Below are 19667 nucleotides of genomic sequence, written 5' to 3'. Positions count from 1 at the left end.
GTCCCTCAGCCTCTTACCAGGGCCTAGAGAAGCAAACACACTTGTACCAAATCTCCAGAGGTGGATCCTTCAGCCTCCCAGTCTCATCTGGCTCCCTCCTGAACCCCAGGACTCAGACAGCACCCCGGGCTAGCTCACACAGCGGCAGAGGGGACTTAGGCCTTGGCACTGAGCAGAATGTGGTCCCTGCTCTGGTTACCCTGACAGATCTGGGTGCCAGAATGGACCTTCTCCTCCTCCCTCCCTCGGTTCTTGGACTGGAGGCGGTTCCTTCTGCAACCCCGAGGCCCTCCTGTCCCAGAAGGCTCTGGCAGCCAGAAGAGCGTGGGGAGACTGACGAGATCAAAACCAGAACCCAGGAGTGGTAACAGCAGAGCCTCCATTACAGTGCCTTCACAAAGGACAGGGCTCCGTGTTGTAGTCTCCTCTAGAGGCCCCAGCAGGATTCTGGGACCACCCGGTAGCCCCTGCCTCCCACCTCCCTCCGTCTGAGCCTGTCTCTGACGCAGTGTGACCTTGCTTATCCCTTCCGGGCTCTGGGCTTGTTTCCCCCTTTTCAAGGTGAGGCTCCTGGCTGTCCCGAAGACGCTTCTCTGGGCGCCGCCCGCTGGAAACTGAATCCAGCCAGCCCTCCTAGGACCGCTGGGGAGGGAACGCCCTGTCAGCTGGTGCCGGCCACGTGCGCGCCGTGCGTGCCAGAGGAGAGGGCGCGCTCCGGTTACCCTGCGCGCGCAGAGGCTTCCCGGACCACCAACTCCACTGACGCGCTGCGCCCCGCCCGAGGCCACCCGAACTCAGACTCGGTTTGGAAGGGACAGCGGAGAGACCCCTGCCCCGGGCGAGACCTGGAGCGACACCAACAAAGAGGGCCAGGGCCAGCCTCTCAAAGACCTTGCTCTTCGGCCTCGGCTCCTCCCTTTTGCCGGCTCCCCCTCGTGGGGCCCAACACGGCGGCCCGGGTCTGGGAGCTCAGCGCTTCGGGGGCGCGGGAGACGCGGGCTGCGCGGGAGCGGAGCTTCCTCCCCCGCACGCAGGCTGCACTGCCCAGCTCCAAGCTCCTGCCCTGTCTACAGCCAGGTAGCAGGGGGCAGCAGGAGCGGAGCAAGAGGCCGAGCCGGCCAGGGAGCCCCACCCCGGCCCGCCCGGCCGCTTTCCCTTCCCCTGCCCCAGGAGGGATGGAGGTGTGGTCCCGAGTTTCTACGGTGGCTTCCAGCTTTGCGTCCACGGGAAAGTTCCAACCCCTGCAGCCTGTTTCCCGGGAACAGTCCCCGGCCGTGCAACCCAATTGCCCGTAGCCTGCCTGGTCTCCGAGAACATTCTGACACTCTCGGGAGGACGCCCTCAACCGCGCGACACTGTCCGAGGAACGCTCTTGTCATCGCTTGTTGCAAGCTAAGAGCAGTGGCGGGAAGCATGCGGGACTACGACGAGGTGACTGCCTTCCTGGGCGAGTGGGGGCTCTTCCAGCGCCTCATTTTTTTCATGCTCAGCGCCAGCATCATCCCCAACGGCTTCAATGGTATGTCAATCGTGTTCCTGGCAGGCACCCCGGAGCACCGCTGCCGGGTGCCGGACACCGCGAACCTGAGCAGCGCGTGGCGCAACCACAGTATCCCGCTGCGGCTGCAGGACGGCCTCGAGGTGCCGCACAGCTGCCACCGCTACCGGCTCGAGACGATCGCCAACTTCTCGGCGCTCGGGCTGGAGCCGGGGCGCGACGTGGACCTGGAGCAGCTGGAGCAGGAGAGCTGCCTGGATGGCTGGGAGTTCAGCCAGGACATCTACCTGTCCACCATCGTGACCGAGGTAGGTGTGTGAGCGATACTCCATCTGTGTCAGTCCCCCTCGAGACTTCCTGGCAGTGCCTGGGTCTGTGTCCCCCACTCTCGGTCAAACCTGGCTGGCACGCAACTAACTGGGTTACGCTTCCAACACAAGTGTGCAGCCCAAGAGAGCAGGACTCACTCCTGATGATTTCTGTCCAGTATGGAGGGGATGCGGAAGGGAGCGCTGTTACCAACTGTCTTTTCCTTTGCCAGTTTCACAACAAATGAAATTGTTTCCCAAGAGCCTAGATGCTGCCCAGATGTACAGCCTGAGTCATGTTCCTGCCACAGGCATGAGAAGGGGTCTGGTAGTCACTGGTGAGCCTAAGTGCGGACACAGAGAAGAGCCTTGCTGCTGGGCAGGGCATGGGCAGGTCTGGTCTGTTCCCTAGCCACAGACTTCTGGAAGCATCAGGGGGTTTCCTGCTCTGCCGTACACCTATGGTGATGCTTGGGGTCCTGTCCTGAGGCTCCAATTTCTCTGAAAAGGAGCAGAAGCCTCTTGATGCTGGCTGAGTGCAGGGAACCAGGCGAGGCATAACCCCAGCCTCAGGTACTCAAGAAGAGACAGACTCACAGAGATGCCTCTGAGCACAGGGCCCAGTGGTAGATAGGGGCTCCAGCTTATGCTATTAGCCCCTTAGCATCCTAAGTGGTTTCAGTAGCAAATTTTCCAAGTTTCAAGAGTCAGGCCGCGCACATACTACTTCACCCCCTGCATTTCCTGCTTCGCATCTGGTAAGGGCCAGGAGATGGTGGGTCAGGGCCTACCTCCTTCTGAGGGGGGTATCCTCACAGACTGGTTTCCTACTGTTGATCAGGCAGGTAGGATTTCCCAGCTTCTAGCTCTTCCTCTGCTCTCTGTTCCTCCCAAGAAAAACTTGAGGGTGGGCCTCTGCTGGTCCTTACTTCCCTTCCCTCAGCACAATGTGGTAGTCATCACACACCATGTCTGGCCTTATGCTGGGCACTAAGCTGTAGACATCTGGGGTGTGGGGCCTGCCCTCAAAGCTCAGATGCCCATTAGGCATACTGGCAGTGTTCCAGAGAGGGCTAACATCAACCTTAGTTAGTAATAGGGTTCTGGAGCCTGAATTCAAATCCTGGCTGGCTTGCTGTGTGACCTGGGGCAAATATATTACCCTCTCTGTGGGCATAACAGGGTGAGGAAATACTCTAAGAAGAGGTGATAAAATTTGAGCTGAGTCTGGAAATATGAGTAGGGTTTATCCAAGCAAAGAACATGGCAGCTTCTGTGGATGGAATTCCTGTAGATCAGGGTGACTGGAGCTCAGGGGATGGCAGGTGAGGCTAGAAATGCCTACAGGGCCAGTTCACAGTGGGCATTGTAGGCATGTTAAGAAGCTGACTTTATTGTGAAGACAGCGAGGAAATAGTAAGTGTTCTAAGCAAGGAGTCACATGGCCAGATTTGTGTTTTTAGAGCTCACTCTAGCTGCTATGAGAAGTGAGAAGACCAGTGAGGAAGCTGTGGGAGTTGCCTTGGCAAGAGACTGGTGGCAGCCAGGAGTGGTGGCTGCAGAATCTATAGGACCTGTGGAAAGTGGGCTCAGCTTATGGACCACCTCTGGATCCCACCAGCATTACCGCTATGTCTACCCTGGGCCCTGACTGTGCTTCTCTGGCTTTGATCCCTTAGCAGGGGCTCCTAGTGCTTGCCTACCTCCTGCCCACAGCCTGGTCCTGGGGCATCTAAGACTGGGAGTCAGCTCACCCCACCTCAATTCCTGGAAGAGCTGGCCCCACTAGCTGCAGCCCTCCCTGACAGCTGGGTTGACCTGTCTCTTTCTTCTTCCTCACTGGTTTCATTCACCTCAGGGTGTGAGGGGTGGGTAGCTGCTGGCCTCCAAGTCCACAGCTACCCCTTTGGGCCCTGCTCACAGGGGCCTGAGGGCACCTCTGGGGATGCACATCATCACACACTCATATGCATGCACCAGGATTTGCCTTTTTCAGCAGCCTTTCCCTTCTTTGCTTCCTTTTTGGGTAGTGGGAGTAAAATAAAAGGCAAGTGGGCATTGGTGGTTGGGAGGAAGGAGGGGAGAAGCACCGGAGTGAGTAGGGTGGGGTGGCTGTCCCCAGAGAAGTGGTGGCACATGGAGGAGTTCTGAAGTCAGACTGGAGGGCCAGTTCTGTCCCCAACCCTAACCACTTGGCTGACTTCAGCAGGTTACATCACTGCTCAAGGCCTCAGTTTCCTTATCTTTAAAAGGGGATACAAGCACATGAAAAGGTGCTCGACATCACTTATCATTAAGGAAATGTGAATCAAAACCATGATGAGATACCACCTCATACCCACTAGAATTGCCACTATCAAATATGCAGAAAATATCAAGTGTTGGCAAGGAAGTGAAGAAATTAGAATCCTTGTGCACTGTTGCTAGGAATGTAAATTGGTGCAGCCACTATGGAAAACAGTGTGGCATTTCCTCAAAAAGTTAAAAATAGAACTACTGTGTGATCCAGCAATATCACTTCTGAGTATGCATCCAAAAGAATTCAAAGCAGGGTCTCAAAGAAATATTTGTGCACCCCTGTTCAGAGCAGCATTATTCATAATAGCCAAAAAGTGAAAGCAACCCAAATGTCCGTCAACAAAATGAATGAATAAAGAAAATGTGATTTATACATACAATGGAATATTATTCAGCCTTGAAAAGGAAAGGAATTCTGACACATACTACAACACAGATGAACCTTGAGGACGTGGTGCTAAGTGAAATAAGCCAGTCACAAAAAGACAAAAACTGTATGATTTCATTTATATGAGATATGAAGAGTAGTCAAACTCATGGAAACAGAAAGCAGAATGGTAGTTGCCAGGGGCTGGCCGTGGGGTGGGAGATGGGGAGGGTAGGGAGAGGAATGGGGAGATGTTCAATGGGTCTAGAGTTTAGCTTTGCAAGATGAAAAGAGTTCTAGAGATTGTTTTTACAACAATGTGAATATATTTGACTCTACTGAATTGTACACTTAAAAATCGTTAAGACAGTAAATTTTAGGTTATTTATATTTTATTACAGTTTTTAAAAATGAGAATCATGGGGCTGGCCTGGTGGCGCAGCAGTTAAGTTCATGCATTCTGCTTCTGCGGCCCGGGATTCGCCCATTCAGATCCTGGGCGAGGACCTACTCACTGCTCATCAAGCCAAGCTGAGGTGGTGTCCCACATAGAGGAACTAGAAGGACCTACAACTAGGATATACAACTATGTATTGGGGCTTTGGGGAGAAAAAAGAAAAAAAAAAGAGGAAGATTGGCAACAGATGTTAGCTCAGGGCCAATCTTCCTCAGAAAAAAAAAATGAGGATGATAAGAGTGCCCAGCTTATCTGAGTTGTTGGGAGGACTCAGTGAGATCGTGAGCCTGTGCTACATCCCCTAGCACCAAATGGGCATCATAGATGGGTGGTGAGGAGAGGTAAGGGCAGGACTTCATCACCTCTAGCTTGGCACTGTGGGCATTGTGGGAGCTGTCCTAAGGTCTAGGTTGAAGCCAGTATAGTGAGTGATGAGACTTGCTGGAGGCTGAGCCCCTTTCCCCAAGGTGGAAGTTCCAGGGCCCAGAGAAAAGGGTAGAGGTCCAAACCCACACTGACTTGGCCAGTGCCAGTAGGAGAAATGGCCCCAGCTTTCCCACAGGGTCAAGCCCAGTGGCCCTGAGCAGGTTCTCTGCATCCTGGCTGGCACAATACAGGTAGAGGCACTGTCCTCAGGTTGTCTCTGCCTTACACCTCTGTGTGGGATCTCCCAGTGGGCATACCCTCTGGGACACCTGAACCAACACACTGACACCTCCACAAGGACAACAGGTCAGCCAGGAATCCAAAGATGGTGTGTTCTGCTGTGGAAATGCCTTTCATAGAATCCCAGGAGGCAGGAATCTGGTGTCTAAGTTGGGACTTGCATGAGTGCATCTGTCTGTGTATACATGTATAAGGTAGTTTCCTTCCTCAGGGGCTGTTTGTGAAGTCCAATTTTTTCAACCTGGGCAGTTACTAAGAATCACATTCTTTAAAGTTGTGAAAATAGTACAGAGATTTCACATATACCCTTCACCCAGCTTCCCCTAATGTTAATAATTTACATAACCATAATTCATTTGTCAAAGCCGGGAAATTAACGTTGCTTACAATATTATTAACTAAACTACAGACCTTGTTTGAATTTTGCCAGTTTTGCCACTAATGTCCTTTTTCTGTTTTCGGATCCAATCCAGAATCCCACATTTTATTTAGTTATCACGTCTCCTTAGTCTCCTCCCATCTGCAACAGTTCCTCAGTCTTTCCTTATCTTTCATGACGTTGACACTTTTTATGAGTCTATCAGTTATTTTGATGAATCCTTAAATTTGGGTTTGTGTGATTTCACTTGTGCTAAGATTGAGTTTGTGCACTCATTAGTAAGAATCCTTGTAGAAGCGATGTGTCCTCAGGGCATCATACCAGTGGTACATGATGTCAATATGGCTTATTATGGTGAAGTTAACCTTGATCTCTTGGTTAGGCTGATGTCTGCTGGGTTTCTCCACTGTAAAGTTACTATTCTTTTCCCTTCATAATTAATAAATATCTTGGGGAAGATACTTTGAGACTCTACAAATATCCCGTTTTTCCTCTGATTTTTACCCGTGATTGTAGCATCCATCACCAGACCCTGAGTGGAACAGCCATCACTGTGGTGTTTGCCTAGTGGTGACTTTGCATTTCCCACATTCCTTCTACATTCCTTTCAATTTATTAATTGGAATTCTTCTATAAAGAAGAGCTTCCCCTTCACTCCCATTTATTTATGTATGCAGTTATTACTTTACATAAGTATAGATTCATCCATATTTATTTTATTCCCTGAGTTATAATCGAATACTATCCTTATTTATTTTGTTGCTCCAGTTGTTCCAGTTTGAACCAAGTTGTTTTTCACTTTAAGGATAAAGAATGTAAAAATCCAGGGTAAGGTCCTTCATTTGTCTCTACAGTCAGGGCTGGAGGAGCCTGTGTTTGCCCCTAGGGATGCCAGGCTTGCCAGTCACTTCTCAGCTAGTTATCCATTGGTGGCAGCACAAGAACAGGAGCAGGGAGTGGTGGGATCTGGCCCAGTGGGTTGGGACTGAAGCTTCTGTTGGGGAAGGAAGGGACCCCAAGCATCCCAGACAGTCTGTCTGATGATAGAGTTCTTGTCACTGAGACCTACTGCAGTGGTGAGACCAGTCTCCATGGGCATGGCCCTCCATATAGCCCTTCAGAGCCATGGACCCCCACAGATCAAAGGCTCCATGTATGAGCAAGCTCAGAGGCCTCCTGCCCTGAGACTGCAGGAGCAAGAAGGGCAGCAAATGCCCTGCTCTCCACGGGGCCTGGATTTATCAGCAGGGCAAGCAGTAGGGGAGAGCCTGGCTCCTGGCCAGAGTCTAAGCATGGGCTGGCCTTGGCCTCAAACACGTCCTCTTTTCCCATGGAACATCATTAGGTAGACTTGACCCCCTTTAGTCCATGGGCTGGGAAAACTAGGCAGTCACCTCTGAGCTGAACACTGCTTCTCCTAGGACCCATGCTCCAGAGGCCCTGAGAGAGCCTTGTTTGGTAAGGACCAGCTTTCTGTGGCAGGCCTCTAGTGGCCTGAGGCAGGACTTCTATCCTCTCCTGCAGCTGGCTGCATCCTCTAGGAACCTGTGGGTGGAGTTGCTGGTGGCTATGCCCTTAAGCATGACAGAGCCTCCAGCAAAGGTCCTGGACCTCTGGAGGCACTAGCCTTGTGCTGTCTTTCCTGGAACTTGGGGTCAAGACATGGACAGCAGGACACACTGATTCTCTACTCACAGCCCAAAGATATGAGGTAGGAACACGGGGGCCTCAACTTCTGCTCACAGGGCGCTTATGGGAGGCATTGGGAGCAGCAAAGGAGGGAACGATGAGACAGAGCCTGGATCTGGCCGGCTACTACATGGGACTCCATGCAGCAGCTCATAGGGATGTGCCTCCTCTGGGGCCTGGGTGGGCTCTGGCAAAGGTGAAGACTTGGAGCAGTAGGCAGGTTTAGGCTGTTTTCTTTCCATCAAGCCTGCAAGCTGCCCTGGGATACTGCTGGCTAGTGTGGGGACTGGCAGCTTGGCTATCAGGACAGCCTGAATATTAACCAAATTCATACTCAGACCTGCCCTCTGGCAGATTCCAAAGGGAATAAGGTGTGGGGACCTCTGCCTCCAGCCAACACCAGTGAGACTTTTATTTCCAGTCAACGCTTCAGAAAGATCTTGCCACAGAACCAATAAAAGAGACTCAGGGGCTTTCCCTAGCTTTGGCCTGAATATACTTTCCTGTTTGTTTATCAGCTGCCTCACCACAGACAGTTTGCCTGTTGCCTCTCAGCTGTGTTCCTCTGACAATGAGCATCGGGATCTCAGAATGTGCCTTTGTTTAGCGGCTGCCTCACCCACACCTCCTGCCAAGTTGCTGGATATACAGACTTTGTCCGTCCCTCCAGTAGGCAGCAGAACCCTCACACAGAGTCCAAAAGGTAGGGTGGTATGTTAACAAAAACAAGGCTGTGGCAGGGCTGGTCAGAGGAGCTGCAGGTACCTCAGGCCTCTGAAAGGACTGTAATTTCTCCCTTGTGAAATTCGATTTATATTCAAGGCTAATGCAGGCCTGCCTTGTTATCTGAAACCTTGGTGTAGTTTGAAGCATATATCTGGAGCTTAAAAGAACGGCAAGGATTCCCATTTGGAGCAGAGATGGTGCAGAGAGAATGAAGGCTCTGGGGAAAGGCCGGGTTAACTCACATGCTCTAGCAATTGGTACAGACAACCCAAGGCTGGCAGCTCCTGCTCTGTGTTTGCAGGACTGGAGGGCAGGTTCACAGTGGCACCTTCCAGAGAGTCTCCTTGGTGCTAGGTGGCTGGCATCTAGCTTACGTTCCTAGAGTGGAGCCTGGTAGAGCTGTGGTGGATCCAATGCCAGGATGCAAGGGGGAAAGCCAGGTCCCTAAGTGCCGCTTCTCCTTCCCTCAGGCCCCTCCACTCCCATCCCCACCATCCCACTCAAACTCCTTGAGTCTTTTGCTTTGGTTCAGCCTCTGATGACCACAGAACTCTTCACTGAGGCCTCTCCACCTGTGGTTGCTTTTTCTTTTCCTCTAATATGAAGAAATAAAGATACTGAGAACGTTCTAAGGTTTAGCCCTGTTCCATACCCTGAGCTCCAAGTTGCAGAGGCTTAATTCCTGGTGAGTTCAGCTAGGAGATTGGGGGATCCCATCCTCCACTTAGCCCCTACTCATATGGTGGCAGCTCTACCCCAGGTTCCACACGCTGAGAATATTAGAGCCCTGGTTGCCCTTGTCCTAGCTTGTTTGTAGGGTGGAGATTCCATGCCAGGAGAGGTGAGCCAAGAAGACAGAGGCTACCACTCCCATCTAGCATCCAACTCATAAAGCAGGAATGTCACTCTGAGGGTTGCTTTCCCTGCCCCCAGCTCTGGAGCTGGGGCTCAGAGATTTTTCTCAGGGGGAGAAGTAGTCTATAATAACAGAGAGCTCTGAAGCCATCCCCACAGGAAATATCTTCATTTGAAATAGAGTGTGCAGCAGTTGAAGCCTAAGAGTGCTCTTGAAAACAATGGAAATTTTGGTGGTAAACAATTAAGAGGAGACTGGAAGCTCCCTGTAGGTTAGACAACAAGCTAACCTGCAGGGCAGCTAGTTTACCAGAGAGAACCAGAAAAAGAGACAGTACAGAGCAGCCCTCCTGGAGTCAGAACAAACCTCAACGGCTTGCCTCAAAAACTACTTCTGCAAAGCAGCTTGAATTTAATTGAACTAGACTGTGGGATGATTTATGCCCCAGGACATTGTTGAAAACAATAAAGCAATCAGCCAGCAATTAGTGGAGCCTAACAGCTGGGTGTGATATTGGCAAAGGCCGACAGCTTAATAGAAGAATCAGGGAAAGAGACAGTCAAAGAGACCCCTGCAAAAACTGTTGTCATCACAGGGTGACTGTGTGTGTGCCCAAGACTGTGCACTCTGAAGAGCAACATGAGAGGCTTCATACAGCAGAGGAAATAGACTTCACTAAGAGTCCAGCCAAGGCACTAAACAACCAAACAAAAACAAAAACAAGCCTCTTCAGGTGGGGGGTTGCGATGCTCAGAGTTTGCACAGTATATTTCCTAAAATGTCCAGTTTTTAACAAAAGATTAAAAGACATGCAAAGAAACAGGAAAAGATGATTCTTATGCAGGGGAAAAAGCAGGCAACAGAAACTGCCTGAAAGGACCCAGATGTCAGATTTCACAAAGACTTCAAGGCAGCCATTGTAAATATGTTTGAAGAACTAAAGGAAGCCATGCTTAAAAAAGTAAAAGAAGGTATGATGACAATGTCTCATCAAATACAGAATACCAATTAAGAGATAAAAGTTAAAGTTATATAAAGATGAATCACATAGAAGTTCTTGGGTTGTAATGTATAGTAACTGAAATAGAAAATTCACTAGAGAGCCTTAATAGTAGATTTGAACAGGCAGAAGAAAGAATCAGCAAACTTGAAGATAGAGCAATAGAAATTATGCAACCCAAAAAACAGAGAGAAAAAAGGAATGAAGAAAAATGAACAGGGCCTTAAAGAAAAGTGGAACACCATTAAGCACACCCACATATGCATAATGGGAATAGTAGAAGGAGGGGAGAGAAAGGAGCAGAAAAAATAATCAAAGAAATAATGTCTGAAAACTTTCCAAATTTGATGAAAAACATTAATCTACACAGCTCAAAAGCTCAATGAGCTCCAAATAGAAGAAACAAAAGGAGTTCCACACACAGACACGTCATGGTAAACTGCTAAAAGACAAAGGGAAAATTTTGGAAACAGCAAGAAAAATATGACTTGTCACATACACGGGAACCTCAATAAGATTTACATTTGACTTCTCATCAGAAACAATGGAGGCCAGAAGGCAGTGGGATAAGATAGTCAAAGTGCTAAAAGAAAAAAGATGTCAACCAAGAATCTTATATCTAGCAAAACTATCTTTCAAAAATGAAATAAAGGGCCAGCCTGGTAGTGTAGTGGTTAAGTTTGCATGCTCTGCTTCGGTGGCCCAGGGTTCACAGGTTCGGATCCCGGGCTTGGACCTACGCACTGCTTATCAAGCCGTGGTGTGGTGGCGTCTCATATAAAGTAGAGGAAGGTGGGCACGGATGTTAGCCCAGGGCCAATCTTCCTCAACAAAAAAGAGGAAAATTAGCAGCAGATGTTAGTTCAGGGCTATTCTTCCTCACAAAAATAAAATAAAATGAAATAAAGACATTCCCAGATACAAAAAAAACTGAGAGAATTTTTTGCTAGCAGTGCTGCCTTACAGGAAATACTAAAAGAAGCTCTTCAGGAATAAACTTTTTAAAATATATAAATTATGCTCTGAAAACTACAAAACATCACTGAAAGAAATTAAAGAAGACCTAAATAAAGGGAAAGATATCTCCTGTACTGTTCATGAAACAGAAGACTTAATATAGTTAAGATGGCAGCATTTCCCAAATTGATCTACAGATTCAACTCAAAAGATGTTCAATATTATTAGTCATTAGGGAAATGCAAATCAAAACCACAATGAGATACTTCTTAACACCCACTTGGATGGTTAAAATTAAAAAGACATACAATAACAAGTGTTGGTAGGAATATGGAGAAATTGAAACCCTTGTTCATTGCTGTTAAGATTGTAAAATGGTGCAGCCACTTTAGAAAACAGTTTGGGAGTTCCTCAAAAGATTAAGCATAGATTTACCATATGCCTCAGTAATTCCACTCCTACATATATACCCAAGAGAAATGAAAACATATGTGCAGGCAAAATCTTGTACACAAAATTTCGTAGCAGCATTATTCATAATAGCCAAAAAGTGGAAACAACCCATATGTCTGTCAACTGATGAATGCTAAGTAAAATGTGGTATACCCCTATAATGGTATATTATTCAACCATAAAAAGGAATGAAGTATCGATACTTGCTACAACAACATGGATGAACCTTGAAGACATTATGCTAAGTAAAAAAAGCTGGTCACAAAAGACTACACATTGTATAATTCCACTTATATTAAATGTCCAGAATAGGCAAATACATAGAGACAGAAAGTATATTAGTGGTTGAGAGGTGCTGTGAGAAGAGAATGGTAAGTGACTACTAATGGGTATGGGGTTTCTTTCAGGGGTGATGAAAATGTTCTAAAATTAGGTAGTGTTGATTGCACAATGCTGTGAATATACTAAAAACCACTGAATTGTACACATTAAAAGAGTGTATTTTATGGCATGTAAATTATATCTCAATAAGGCTGTTATAAACAAAAAGAATTAAATATCCAGTCCCCCCTCCATTTGTCAGGAATTTCCAGCTGTAAGTCATAACTAAATTATAAAGAAGAAATTGGGGTGGATGAATATTCTATTATTAATGGACTACTACTTCCTATTTTTCTCGCCAGAATGAAAAATAACTATAAGAGCACACAATAGAAATCCATTTTTATTCTTAAGTGGATTATTGCTAATTTTTTGTTCACAGTCATCTCTGAGATTGAAGTCCATTTATAAAGGGATTTTATACCTTGTGGTAAAAGCTTTTCTAGTTTTTAATCATTGAATAGAAAGTTTTTATTTCTAAGAATCTCTTTTGTCTAGTCAGGTTTAAGTGTAACCGGCTTTGCTTATTCATTCGTGCTGTTTGTTCTAAGTCACTGTTTTGCTTAGGACAAAGGCATGAGGTCAGTAGAAAGGGAACTCCCATTTAATGAGGCCTGTGATTGTCAGACACTGTGTCAGACACTCTACTTACACTTCCCGTCCAAGGCTCTCAACCCCAGAAGGAAGTATTATTGTTACCTCTTTGAAGATGAAAAGCAGGCTGATGGAGGTGAATGAGTGGCCCAAAGTCACACAGCCAGAAATGGCAGAACCCAAGAGAGCCTGTGCTCTTTGCTCAACATCGGGCCACTTTCTGGAGTTCTCAGTTCTATGCAGGTCAGAGGGGTACACTTATATTTATGGTCCTTTATGGCTTTGGGAAAGGCTAAAACTGCTAGACTTTGGCTACTTGAGAGTTCAAGGTTGAGGGTGAATCTCAAAGGACAGTGTGTAATACCACACATTTTCCAAACTCATTTTCCATTACTCCTAATTGTTGAATGTTCAATCATCAACAATTTGTAGACATCCACCACGTGCCTAGCCTTGTGCAAGCATTAGTTATCTAAAATGATTGTACGAATGAATTCAGATTTTAGAACTCTGTCCATCTGGAGGAGGATGAGAAGGGGCCTCTTTTCCTCTCTAGCCAGAGAGCAAGAGCACAGTGGCCCAGAACAGAGCCCGCCCTGCCCAGGACTGCTGGGCTCATGCATGCACATGTACACACGTGACCTGTCCCGTAAAGTGTGCTTGACCTCGGGCTTTGTGGGGGCAGCGACCACATCTGAGTCTGGCCCAGAGCAGGTGCCAGGTGGCCCCACACAGAGTCTGGCCCAGAGCAGGTGCTCAATGATGGCTGAATAAATGATTAAGCAATTCCTTTTATCAATCCACTAGAATTTGGACTGGTCACTTCATTGCTCTGTGCCTTCATTTCCTGATTTGTAAAATAGGGATAAAGAGACTACCCATTTTATATGGCAACTTTGAGATCCCAGGAGATATTACAAGGCACACGCTCAGCACCCAGTACACGCTCAGCACCCAGTACACTGTAGTTGTCACTCCTATTGTTATTACTGTTGGGAGGGATGAGAGGCACATCCTTGTATGCGGAGAGTGACCTCCCATCCCCTTTTACCTTGTGACCTGGGTTTTTGTTTCTTAAAGCAGAGAAAGGCTTTTCTGGCTTTAAGCCTTTTCTTAAAGCTGAAGGCTAGATGGTCCAGCTACATGGAGCTCACTCTGCTCTGTTAGGGAACATTGGTCTAAGACGCTGAGGATGGGCTCCCGAGTGGGGCTCTAAGACTTACTCCTCAAACCCGAAGGGGCTGGAGGGAGGCAGGACCCAGCCTCCCCAAGAATAGCCCTGTGGAGAAAAAGGCCTCCCTTCAGGCTGGCTACTGATTTACTATACTCCAAACCCATGAGCCCCAGCTGGAACATTGTCTGCCAATCCTATTGTCCCATTACCAGGCCCCTGCAGCTTTCCAAGAAGACTCTTTGGACACAGTAACTTCCCAAGAGAGGGCCTAGCCCTGGAGCCAACCACAGGTAGCCGTGAGATCCAGCTGCCTTCCCCTGCTGGATGTGAGCAGGATCTCCCAAGGCAGATGGCAGCCTGCATGGCCACTGTGTGCACATGGCCTCCTCCTGTGTTGCATGATGCTGACAGGGCTTCTTGGCCTCTCTTCAGGGAGGGAAGGGGGACCTAGAGCCATGGCTGGACGACCTCCAGTAGGAGAGTGATGAGGAGCTGGCCCTCACCTCACTCTTCCCAGCACCCCAATTCAGGACTCCTTTTCCTGCTTCATTCCCCAAAGAGACCAGGCTTGACCCACTACCAGGACCAGCTTCATGGGCATACAACCTGTGCAATCACACAGGGCCCACGCTTGGTTTTAATGCTCTGGTGTTGACATCTTGAAATTCTTGAATAATTTTTGAACAAGGGGTCCTGCGTTTTTAGTTTACACTGGGCTTACAAATTAGATAGCCAATCCTGCCCACTATCTTCACTCATGAAATGCCTGGCTCCACATCTGACAGCCTTCCTCTTTCCTTTCTGTCTCTAAGTCCTATCTATCCTCCCCTAAGGCAAAGTCCTGAAAGAAAGATATTTTAAAAACCACAAAGGAGAGCAAATTATCTTTGGAAGAGCTTTTCTGCTCCGCTGCAGATGGAATGGTGATGGTTGATAATGGACACGTTAATACCCCTACCAAGCTTGAGATTTTCTTGGCTTTGTCCAAAGCTAAAGGCTGTGGTGGAGGCCTTCTCTCCCTAGTCCTGGTGTCAGATTCCTTAAGAAGTGTAGGGGATGATATTTAATAAGCTCCTTTTGTCTGGCCTTTGGAGTTCATGTCCAAAGCTGGACATGGGTACAAGGTTGAGTTCTGAGGCCTGAGATGGTATCTAGCATGTCCATTTACTTGCTATGACTTCAGACAAACTCGTCTCAGAGCCTCAGTTTACTCTTCTGCAAAATGGGTCACACTGCACGTCATGAGGCTTTGGGACCTCAATCACTAATCTCTTTGTGTGTTGGGGCAGATCCCAAGCTCTCTTCTGACACTTTAGCTAGTGATTTTTGGAAGTGGGTAGCCATTGATTCAGGCGCATGTCCTGTCTACCCCTTCCAACTCATGGGCTGGCGGGGCACATGGATCTGGCCATAAAGGTTTGGAGGGTTTGTGCCCTTTCCCCTGAAGCCCCTTCAGGGACCCCCAGGTGAAGCAACCTCCTCTGGATATGGGCTCATATTTATCCTTGGATTGTGCTTAAGGGGTAGAGAGCTGAGTTCCCAGCTCGCGTTGTTTTTCTTTGACAGAGCCGTGCTTGGATGTCCCGCCTGTGGCCAGCCTTGTGGGCGTGGTGAGAGGCAGCCTCGTAAACCTTGCTGTTGTCTCTAGGACAGGGGTGTTCTCAAGAACATCATCCTTGACATCACGGAGTGACCCCTTTGTGGAAGGAAGTATACAGAAGAGACTTCTCTCAGGTCTCAGTACTCAGAAGCACTGTGCTTCCGCAGAATGAGTTATCACTTTGCATACTGTGATCCTAAGAGCTGAATTGCTGGGATGCTCAAAGCCAGATTTCAAGCCCTCTCTGGCAAGCAGGCCCCAGCTTACCCCTGGCTTGGTTATTTTGCAACAGTTCTCCTCCCCTGTGCTTTCTATTGGCCCCGATTCCCTTAGCTCTTTGTTTTACACTTTTCTCTCATGTGTGTCCTTATAAACACCTCTCTGCTGCAGAATGAGGTGTGATATAAATATGTGAATTCATTGTTAAATCTATTTCAGGGTAATTGTGAGGATTAAGAGCTGCATTGCTTTGTGAAAGTCATGTAAGCAGCAGCACCACCAGTGGAGCTGGCACTGGGTGGGAGACGGGGGCGGGTGGTCTGTCTTCTAGACTGAATCATCTTCTCACACACAGCAACCCCTGACCCACGGCCCTGAAATACTTATTAGCACCTGCTTATTTCTTAAATAAATGAAAATTCATTGAACACACTTTGAAATTTTTACAACCTCCCTTGAGATTTTGCTGAATTGACTAAGTCAAGAGCTGGGAACTGAAAATGAAACTCATTTTATGGATTTACCAGCAGGAACTTGTTAGGCCCACAACAGCCCACGGGCCCTGGGTAATGGGAGGGACCACACTTCTGAGAAGGCTGGGTGGAGGAGTGTACAGGGAAGATAAACAGCACTGGAGAGGGTTGGCTAACCCCCACCCCCACCCCCGCACAGCGGGGCCCTGGATCAGGCCCCAAGCATGACCTATACAATGAGTGGACCAAGGAGCACAGGGTTCTTTGGGAGTCTACTTAGAAAATATAATCACAGACCCCCTGGGACCACTTGTACTTTTCAACAAGGTAGAGGAAACTTTATGCCTGGATCAAGTGACCATGCCCCCTGTCCTGCCCTGCAGGGCAAACACCTTTCAAACACCTCTCCATGGTGGGACGCCTTCTGAAGCAGAAATGCCCCTTTGCCTCATACCGCTTTGCCCCATTCTTGCTATGTGATGTAAGCATCACCCTCCCTTTCAGAAGAGGAAGGTGAGTCTCAGGGAGGACAGTGACTTGCCCCAGTAAATGATAGAGTCAGGAGTCAACCTCAGAGCTGTGAGGCCTATGCCCTTTGCACAAAGGTCACAGCCTGGCACAGAGTAGGAGAGCCTGCCTGGCTGCCATGCTGATATTCTCTTTGAGCTGGGCTGGGGCTGGGCCTGCTGGAGGGTTGGACTCACACTTCATGTTGTCTTCCGTGGCAGTGGAGTCTGGTGTGTGACAATGACTGGAAGACGCCCCTTACCACCTCCCTGTTCTTCGTAGGCGTGCTTCTCGGCTCCTTCCTGTGTGGACAGCTATCAGACAGGTAAGGATGCTGGGAGGGAGGATAGGGGGGATAGGGCACCTTGTCAATTCATTTGTCTGTCTTGGGGTTGGACTGAACTCAGGGTATTTCCATCCAGAGAAAGGGAGGCCCTCAGGCCACCGAGTCAGTGATAGAGAAGAGCCGTGGTGTTACCTCTTCTCCCTGCCCTCAGCCCCTTGCTGGGACCCACTGGAAAGTGGAGTCCTTATATCATCAGACCTCTCAAAAAAAGACACTACTGCGGTTACCACTTACTCTGTCCACAAACAGCCATCAGTCAGAGTCAGGGCCAAAGAATGAGCACCCAGTTGCTAACTGTGCACCCACCTCTGCAGTGGGTCGGGCCCCTGGCCAGGCACTGGGGCCACAGAGCTGATCTAGCCTGGTTTTGGGCCTCTTGGAATTCACAGTCTGGAGGAGACAGCATCACAGCTCTGGAAGAGTTGCCCCACTGACCCCTGAATGTTCTGTGGGGACCCGAACAGGAAGGTGGGAGTGCTAAATGGCAGTGTTGGGGAAGGCTTCCCAGAGGAGAGGCTATACTTCCCCAGGTACAAAGCCCAATGGGACCCCAAACCCAGCAGCCTGAGACCTGAGTTTCCAAAGTGGAGTAGGAGACTGTTCTGCTTGCACTTGTGCTCCATTTTACCCATTGGACACTATCAGAATGTGAAATTAAGACTTAAGCCAACTACAGTGTTGCTAATGGGCATTGCTGGAAGCTACACTTCCATAGAGCAGTGGTTCGCAATTTTGGCTGTGCATTAGACACCTGGGAAATTTTTTTAAATTCCAATACCCAAACTGCATCCCAGACATTAAGAATCTCGGGAGGGGCCGGCCCCGTGGCTTGGTGGTTAAGTGCGCGCGCTCCGATGCTGGTGGCCCGGGTTCGGATCCCGGGCGCGCACCGAGGCACCACTTCTCCATCCATCCTGAGGCCGAGTCCCACATACAGCAACTAGAAGGATGTGCAGCTATGACATACAATTATCTACTGGGGCTTTGGGGGGAAAAAAATAAATAAATAAAATCTAAAAAAAAAAAAAAAGAAGACTCTCGGGAGGCAGGGTGTTGACGCCAATATTTTTTGAAGCTCTCCAGGTGATTCCAAGTGCAGCCAAGGTTGAAGACCAGTGCCATAGAGGGATTCTCGGTTCTGGATTTACAGAATTCCCATGTTGCTGATATTAGATGTATCTGTAATCTGTACTGTACCCACTTTCCAGAAATGTGGTGGCAGCTTCTAATTTTGGCTCATTCTAAAGAGCAGATTTCCACATGGTCCTTGCATGAGCTGATCTGTGCTTTTGAGATACAATGCCTCCGAAGGAGGCTTAGAGTCTCTAAAGGTCTCTGCAGGGCAGATGGATGCCTGAGGTCTCACCAAAGGGGAACCTGGGAGGATGTGACAGGGAGAAAAGTCTGTCACAGCCCTGAAAAAAACAAAATCTGCAGTGATGCCTGACCTCAGGACTTGCCACACGCCCTGGGTTACAGGGCTGTTGCAACCTGCACAGGCCGTGTTTTGTGCTGTGCTGTACTCTACAGGTTTGGAAGGAAGACCACCCTTTTCGCAACCATGGCTGTGCAGACTGGCTTCAGCTTCCTGCAGATTTTCTCCATCAACTGGGAAATGTTCACTGTGTTATTCGTCATCGTTGGCATGGGCCAGATCTCCAACTATGTGGTGGCCTTCATACTAGGTAGGAAGGGCTTCTGACCCCCAGGGCTTCTCCTTCCAACCCTGTGAGAGGCCAAGGAAGAGGGGGGCACAGGGAGTGCTCTTACTTAGCACAGAAGGAAGCACCTCAACCCATGGTCTGTGCTTCCAAAACGTGATCAGCCTCATATATATGTGTGTTGGGGAGGGGGCTGTAGCCACAGGTTGTTTGATCTTGTCACGGGCAAGGCAGGCACTCACCTAGAGCTATCTCTGTGCTGGGCCCTGAAATGTGGTGGTGAATACGAGCTGGAGCTGGTGGGAACCAGCCACACAATTACTGAGACACATTTCAGGAGCACAGGGCTTGGGAGAGGCACAGGGGAAGGTCTTGGGGGGAGGGACAGCCTAGGGATGTCTTTGATCTGAGCTGTGAAAGCTCGAGACTTCTGCCTTGGCCAGGGCAAAAGGGTATTCCTGGAAGCTGTGCATGGCCCATGGAGGGACTTAGGGTAGTTGGTGTGGCCGGTATACAGGTGGAGGAGGCCCGGGCCAGACTGGAGTTCAGTGCCAGCCCACAATCGTTGGGCAGATCTGGTCTCACCCTGAGTCAGAGTCCACCCCCAGAGCATATCAGCAGTGTGCAGTAGTCCTGTCTCCTAACAGCAGCCTTGCTTCTGGACTATCAGACTTCATGAGGGGGACTCACAAGCTAAAGGTCATGAGGAGGCCCCAGGGTCCTCACTGGCTTTTCCTGGGAGGAAGTGAGGTGAGCTCCAGGCAGGTTGATCAGGGTCTTCCACAGGGGTGAGAGTCCCCAACTGCTCTCTGAGCCTACCTGCTCTCTCTGAGCATGTGGGAGAAGGGGAGATGAGGGACACCTCTGGAACAATAGCTACCAATGCCCATAATCGCTAATGTGATAATATATCCTTGTTGGCTGTCCCAGTTTATCCCTATTGTCACAGTGTAATTATTAATAGTGCCCCTTTAATGTTAGGTCTAATGATTCTTCTTGTCTCAAAAGTCTGAATCTGATAATTCTGATCACTTTTAAGAGTCTAGATGACTCATTGG

The 19667-nt window shown here is 48.8% G+C and overlaps 1 protein-coding gene across 2 annotated transcripts in view; it reads left to right on the top strand.

Moving 5' to 3' along the window:
- Nucleotides 1–553: 553 nt before the first annotated feature.
- SLC22A4 (solute carrier family 22 member 4) overlaps nucleotides 554–19667 on the top strand; it is a 56603-nt gene continuing 37489 nt past the window's right edge. Inside the window, exons 1-3 of one of the 2 annotated variants that reach the window (XM_004420220.3) lie at nucleotides 554–1806; nucleotides 16824–16927; nucleotides 18479–18633. In XM_004420220.3, coding sequence (XP_004420277.1) covers nucleotides 1414–1806; nucleotides 16824–16927; nucleotides 18479–18633 — 652 coding nt within the window. In that variant the 5' untranslated portion in view covers nucleotides 554–1413. The remainder of the gene's footprint in view (nucleotides 1807–16823; nucleotides 16928–18478; nucleotides 18634–19667) is intronic. The other variant, XM_087429831.1, reaches the window with a different exon arrangement.

Source organism: Ceratotherium simum, chromosome 4 (assembly GCF_057802395.1).
Source record: "Ceratotherium simum simum isolate JZ-2026a chromosome 4, ASM5780239v1, whole genome shotgun sequence".
NCBI lineage: Eukaryota > Metazoa > Chordata > Mammalia > Perissodactyla > Rhinocerotidae > Ceratotherium > Ceratotherium simum.
Note: the sequence above shows the minus strand (reverse complement) of the source record. Positions and strands in the feature narration are given on the sequence as shown.